Here is a 7,517-nt window from a genome sequence, read left to right on the forward strand (position 1 = left end):
TTTTTAATAAATATTTATTTTTAATATTTTTCTTTAAATGATGAAGTTTATGTTATCTTATTTAATAAACTTGACAGTAAGTAGATCCACTTCTAATTATACATTCCAATGTTCATGCAAATTGTAGCACTTATTTGATGCTTCATATAACTATGTGGTGAGATTTAAAATTGATTTTATCTTATTATAGTAGTATTTTGTGGACGTATTTAAATAGATATTCTTTATTTATTATGTTGAGTAAGATCTTCGAATTAAACTATAATTAGTGTTTGTGAGCGGTATTCAGAATTTTCCTGGTGAAATAGAATATAGTTTATAACAAATAACTCTTTCAATATTGTAATTAGAATGAGTAAAATGATATAGTATTGTTATTAATTTTTTGGCGAAGAAAATTTAATTGTCCTCTTGCGTCCTAGCTTCGCCCATATTTATTTAATATTTTCATAAATTTTAATTTAGACCTAGATTTACGAGTAAAATGTATTAAAAATATTGAACTATAAATCTATCTATAACTCAAATAAGATGATCGAGTTTAATCATTACTACTCAAGTCCTGGATCAATATAATTAAAAATTAAATCCTTCTAGGTAGAATTTAAGGATCCGTTAGACATTATTATTTTTTCTTTAATTCAAAAACACTATTTATTTTAAATATCACATTCTTAATGTTCAAACACTGACTAAACTACTTAACCAAGATCTATTGGATAACAAGTTAATTTGTTAACGCTCTGTTAAAGTACCTAGTTTCGTTCATTTTTAATTGTTATAGTTATCTTTTTTAGAGTCAAATTATTAAAAAATTGACTAACATTTTACGATATATTTTTTCATCATATAGATATGTAAAAAAATTACAATTTATAGTACTTTTCGTATAGTTTTTGAAAATCTAAATTTTTTTTTTAAAATATCAAATTAATGTAATCTAATTTAACTTTGAAAATTAGTCAAATTAACTTTCGAAAAGCGCAACATGACAAATAAAAGTGGACGAAGGGAGTACTAATTTATATCGAATATTTATATCACATAAATTTAAAATGTAATATATATAATTTATATGCAAGAAATATATTTATTTTCATTATTTGAAAAATACATTTGGTTCGGTAAATTTTTATCATTATTGTGAGCCTACATAAGCTCAACTTTCTTCATTTCACACAAGAGCCATTAATCTCTACTCACATTTTATTTATGACAACATTATCATTAATATAACTTTGTACAATACGAAAATTAAACATATTTATCAGAAAAAAATCATGTTATTGATGTATGACTAAATTTAGCAAAAACTTAGTTATTTTTAACGAACGTAAATCTTAAATATCGCTATAACATATGCCTTACCCTTAATACTTATCAATTTCGATAAAAACAATCCCTTCTTATATCTCTCAAATTAATTTTACTTGTTACACTTTAACTTGATCATTACTAAGAAAATAATATTTGGCATGACTATCTTATTATATTATTCCTATTTCAATATGTCTTGTACTATTAGGTCCTAAAAAATAACTTAGGAAATAAACAATTAATACTAAGGCTAAAATATGGAAAAAATAATTACTTTCTTTTGTTATGTTAAAAGAAAAAGAAAAAAAATTCTAAAATAGTGAACAAGTAAAAGTGATTTAAAAAAAATAGTTTTTAAATCAAAAGTAAAAAGTCAAATTTAAATGACTTTTAAGTGAAAAAAAAAAAAGTAGGAGGATAACTACTTTTGATTTTTGACTTATTTTAATTTTATTTTAAGTCATTTTTTACCTTGTGAAACGCTTCTAACTTATTTTAAAGTTATTTTTGACTTATTTTAAGTTATTTTTTATATTTGTTAAATACTTTTACAAATAAAAAACTAACTTAAAAGTAGATTTGATCAACTTTTAAGTCAACCCAAACATCATCTAAATATGATCTAGTAAGAAGAATAATGTCGACTTTACTATTAACTCGTAAAGATAGAAATATTGTTTTTTTTAAGACCCAAACACAAGTAAAAGTGATTAGGAGGAGTAACTGAAATATTATTTTCAATTCCCAATAAAACAATTTTTTCAAAAAAAAAGACAAAACATTTTTTTGTTCCAAAACTACCCCTGCACTGAAACACACACCAATAAACACTCTGAACTCTGAAAAATAAGTCCACATATAATAAATTCAACCATTCCCCTTTTAGTCTTTAAAAGGAGTTTTTTCCCAAGTGAAGTCAGCTCCAATTTCAAGGTCAATAATTTTGATTTTCTCTCTTTTGGGTGTTAAAGAATTAGTCAGAAATGTTAAATTAATGCCCTTTTTGCTGTTTTTCAGTTCTTCTGGAGAGAATCTTGATTGGTTCTGTGACTTGGGTCTTTTAACTATTCTTTTGACAATATCTTGATTTTTTCATTTTTTTTATGTGTATATATATATATATATATATAATAGATTCTTCTTTTGTTGCAGGAGCTGAGCTTTTGAGCTACTATTACAAGAATGACTAGTTCTGGGAAAGAAGATCAAGATCAGAGGTACTCATCTTTTTGTATGTATATGTTGTATACATATGTGTGTGTGTGTGAATTTCTTATCTGGGATTTAGCTTTTAATTGCTTACTAGTACAATTGTTTTGTATACAGAAAAATCCATTATTATCTCGTGTTTGGTCATAGATTTTGAAGTTGAAAATTTGAGTTTAAAGTTGTGATTTTTGGAATTTGAGGTTGTGTCTGGACATGCATTTTATTTGGAAAAAAGTTAAAATTTTGTGTATGGAATGTCCTAAAAATCTAAACTTGGAAATATTTGAAGAATCAAATTTTAATGCCAAAATATACTTGTAAAATCTATGGCCAAATGCTAGCTAGTTGTGTCTTTACTTTGATGATAAGAACAAAAATAAGTGGAATGGGAATTGATCATGTGTATATAATGTGATTTGCTGCTGTTGAGGAGATTTTGTGGTGATGAACTCCCTTCCTTCCGTCCCTCTAGCTCTGCCCTTGGATATTGGATTTTGGTGACTGTTAATTTTGCTTTTGTGTTTCTTTTGTAACTTTTTTGGGTCAGTTGTGGGGCAGTGCAAAGGAAACAGTGAAATTGGAGTCCGTTGTTTTTGACGATAGAGTGTTCATCATAAGGAGGAAGAATGAATTAGCTATAGGAAGATTGTCAATTAGCTATACGAAGATTGTCACTCTAGTCCTACAAGTGGATTTTTTTTTATGTATCGAGTAGTTTTGTTGGTTGGTTAGCTGATTGTAATAAACTAAATAACCTCTTTGAGTTTACTAATCGAAGCTTAATAGGGGAAAAAAATTGTATTTTGGTTATGATATATGTCTTGAATGTTTGTGAATGATTGAAGTGTGATGATACCAGTTTACAGTCTGTTCCTTCCATAATGAGTGATTAGCTTTAAATGCACAGTTGGGAGGCAGGGGTAATAGTTTTATAAAGTATCTCTGCATTTGTCATGCACAGTAGTAAGTAGAAAATTTGGCAGCTAAAAAGATCTTCCAGAGTAAGTCGTGTGTCCATTTCAGGGCGTTAAAAGAGCTTTAGAAGTTCTGTTGTGGGAAAGGATGAAGATTATGGGGCGGAAGAAATAAGAGACTTGCAGTGTAATGGCAAATTCTTAACTCTATTAATTAATGACTAACGGGGCTTCCTTTGAAAATCATTGATTATTAAGTTGTCGAAATCTATGAGTTTTTCTTCATTATATGGTAGGATGGTATTATTTCCTTTTAACCTCAGCGGAGTCAGATGTTACTTTCATTATCTTTTAACAAACTTTCATCTTTGACCAGCAAAATCGATGGCATTGAAGATTCTAAAACAACAATTGAATTTCTCCGGGGGAGATTATTGGCTGAAAGATCTGCATCAAGAACAGCAAAGCAGAGAGCTGATGAACTGGCACAAAGGGTTAGTCCTGTTGTTTAATTCTCTATAAGTAGACATGCATATAACACAACAAATTGAGTCACCGTTCCCAACTCAATCCGCACCTAGCTTAGTCTTATTTTCCATATTTAGTTGTTTCCATTCCAATTCTGAAATTGTCTACCCTTCGACAAGGAAAAACACTTTCAACAAACTGCCTCCATCTGTTACAGGTCTCGGAGCTCGAAGAGCAGTTGAAGGTTGTGTCTCTGCAAAGAAAGAAAGCGGAGAAGGCCACAGCAGCTGTTCTGTCCATATTAGAGGACCATGCAATAGATGATGTTTCGGAGGAATTCAGTTCAGGCTCTGATAAGGAAACAATCTTATCTGATCAAAAAGATGCTGAAAATAAAACAGGAGGGGACATTTCATCAAGTGCAAAAGAGAAAGAAGATGACGTGGACACATTGTCAAGTTCGGGGACTGTATCTTCTTCATCAACTGCCAGAAGTTTGTCATGGAAAAGTGGCAAATCTGCTCATTCTTTGGACAGGAGGAAATACACTGATTCTAATAGGAGGAGATATAGTAACTTTTCATCCACTGACATTTCTTCTCCAAAACGGGTTGGTAATTCATGCCGACGGATAAGGCGCAGGGATACCAGGTTGCTTCATTTAGACTTACACTTCATTTGATTTTAAACAGTTCTGTCGATACTTCCATAGATTCTTTGCTACAACATCCTTAACGTGACACGTTCAACACTTACTTTTACTTTAATTGATGTAAATGCATATACATACGCCTACATATGACCAACACACATACGATAAACATTGCCATTGTTTTTTGGATAAGTTACCTTCATTTCTCATTTTGGACCTTATTCCTTTTGTGTGACCAGATCAGCTAGTGATAAGTTGCAAAATAGTTCTGCTGAATGTGCCCCTCAGGCTCTTCCAAGTTCTGCTAACAATGAGCCTCAATCTTTGACGGCTGGTGCTGGCAATAGTGATGTGAATGATCAAGTGCACGTTTCTGCATTAGATGTGTCAGGAAATGGAAGGGAAGCAGATAAGAGTGATGAAGACAGCAAAAGAGCTTTACATCAGCAAGCACAACTGATAGGGCAATATGAAGCTGAGGAAAAAGCCCAGAGAGAATGGGAAGAGAAGTACAGAGAGAGTAATAGTGGTACACTGGTATATTTATTGATTCATCTCTTACTCATTTTACATAATTCATCTATTGATTGTTCCAAGTAACTAGGTGAGTTATTTCTCCTTTTGCTGTTAAGAATGTTGGTATATTACTATACACAAACACACTCACATAGCGGTGCACACACGGAGATATATGATGGTGCTCTTCCTTTTCTGAAGATTTCTGTCTGCTATACTCCATAACCCATTCTGCTAATGTATGTTATCTAGGACGATAGACAATCTGGATTAGTTGTTCTATGTTATGGTTAGTATTAGATGTGATTATATTCTATCTCCAATTGGATCTTAGTTTAATGTGATATCCAGATGTACTCACCCAAGTTTATCGTACTTTATATTACTGATTTTAGCAATTTCTAGGATTATAATTTACATTGGGCTAGTAATATATTTGTTATTGTCATCTATCCATGTTGAATGTAGTAATGGACAAACAGAGACATGATGGTGTGGTTCACTTGATTCCATCTATGCGGCTTAAATTCTCATATGTGGATGCTGCTTAAAACAAATGAGCAAGCAGCATTCAATAGAAGCAGTAATGCGAACGATGGTGTTGGTCTTTCATGACTTCTAGAGGCCATCAGTTGTAATAATAATCTCAAAACGTTTATAGGTCTTATTATATGTAGACATGGGCATCTAATATACATTTTTTATACAAATGGCATTGAAGGTAATTTTGATTCTAAGTGAACACTAGGTCCTGAAGTTGATGAATCTTGACCATTCCATGGAAGAAACTAAAGTTCGATATGGTCTAGATACAGTGATGCTGGTTATTCTTTTCAGTTAATATATATTGATTTTTGATGTCTTCTTTAACTCTTTATGCCTAGTGAGTTTCTAGACATGTTAGTTTTCGCTTTAGTCTGGTATTGACCTTCTGCAGATCATTTTCTGGTGAAGATAATGCATATGTACGTTAAGGTGTGTCACAACTAATCTCATCTCATTCGTCTTTTGTGAACCACTCAGGATTCGTGTGACCGTGAAAATTACTCGGACGTGACTGAAGAAAGAGATGACTTGAAGGCATCTCAGGAACCATGCTTAGCTGGAAGCACAAGTATGCAGAATCATGCAAACCAGAGTGGAGCAGCAGATGTTTCCCGTACCGAGCAGAATGGAAATATAGACAACTCTCCATCTACCCCACATGTCGATATGAGCTGCTTGGAAGATAAAAAAGGCAGCAGAACTGTTGAATCAGATTCCCCAGCATCAGAGCTTGCACGTCCAATGTCTAATGGGAATTATTTAGAAAATCATGGTCAGACATCTGCTTATACCCACCAGCAGTCTCTTCCTGTGACTCGTTCCCCCATGCACCCCCGAAGTAGCAGTTTGCAAGCAGGACAAGCTCTTCAAACAGGTTATGAACTTGCCTTGGTGTCTCATAACACTTCGAATAGTGTAAATTCTGTCCTCGGGGAACTTGAACAAGCTAAACTTTCACTGACAAAACAAATCAACAGCTCACTACCAACCGCCAGTTACCCGGGAATGCCCTCACGATTCAGTTCAGTAAACCAGTCTCCTGAACCTTCCACCTATGAAACCTCTCTAAGTCCTTACATGGAGTCTCGATCAAAGTATGTTACACAAGGCAATAGGGTTACTTATCCTTTCCAAAGAGCTTTCCCGGAGGTCTCTTCTTCAGCTCCTTCATACAGGCCTATATCTGAAACTAACTTTGATGCAGGCCAACCATCTTCAATGAGGTTTAATCCTAACTCGAGTTCACATCTTCCCTTATCTAGTAAATTTACATACCCTTCCTATCCCAAGTTCCCAGACATGGTGCCAAAACTACCCCCAAATGAAGTGTTCTCGAGAAATTATCCTACGAATGAGACAGATCTACCTCCCTCATTTTCCTTCTCAACCTGGAGTCCCAAGGTTGTGCCAAGACTACCCTCAACTGAAAAAATTTCAAGAAATTTTCCTACAAATGAGACAGATCCACCTCCCTCATTTTCCTTCTCAACCTTGAGCCCCGAGGTGGTGCCAAGACTACCTTCAACTGGAGTTTTCCCGAGAAACATTCCTACGAATGAGACAGGTATACCTCCTTCATTCGCCTCGCGTAATGATCCTCATATCAGACCAAATATGTATAGAGGTTGATATTGTTCACAGTACATGCAGTTCTTGGTAAAGAAAATCTTCATATACCTCAAATGTTTTGAGAAGTGCTTACATATAGATTATTTAATCTCTAGTTTGTGTATCATTTACTTCTTTAATTATCTTAATCCCAGCCTAGTTAGGTGTTACAGAGAAACATCAGCAATATACCTTTTGGTTTTTGAAGCTGTTGTTGTATACTAGGTGTATTGTAAAATGGCAGAAACATATGAAATTTATTGGCAGGTGCTATAACATATAGTTTT

The 7,517-nt window shown here is 33.1% G+C and overlaps 1 protein-coding gene across 3 annotated transcripts; it reads left to right on the plus strand.

The window, feature by feature from the left end:
* Positions 1-2,163: 2,163 nt before the first annotated feature.
* LOC125844328 (uncharacterized) lies at positions 2,164-7,517 on the plus strand. 3 transcript variants are annotated; one of them, XM_049523620.1, is made up of 6 exons: positions 2,164-2,250; positions 2,470-2,534; positions 3,817-3,934; positions 4,126-4,559; positions 4,800-5,097; positions 6,100-7,517. In XM_049523620.1, the coding sequence occupies exons 2-6, from the start codon at positions 2,500-2,502 to the stop codon at positions 7,249-7,251; spliced, it is 2,037 nt and encodes a 678-aa protein (XP_049379577.1). In that variant the 5' UTR covers positions 2,164-2,250; positions 2,470-2,499; the 3' UTR covers positions 7,252-7,517. The 3 variants fall into 3 exon arrangements, with proteins under 3 accessions (XP_049379577.1, XP_049379579.1, XP_049379578.1); XM_049523621.1 differs by lacking the exon at positions 2,164-2,250 and adding an exon at positions 2,329-2,358; XM_049523622.1 differs by having other exon boundaries at positions 2,172-2,534.

This window comes from Solanum stenotomum, chromosome 11 (assembly GCF_019186545.1).
Source record: "Solanum stenotomum isolate F172 chromosome 11, ASM1918654v1, whole genome shotgun sequence".
Classification (NCBI taxonomy): Eukaryota; Viridiplantae; Streptophyta; class Magnoliopsida; order Solanales; family Solanaceae; genus Solanum; species Solanum stenotomum.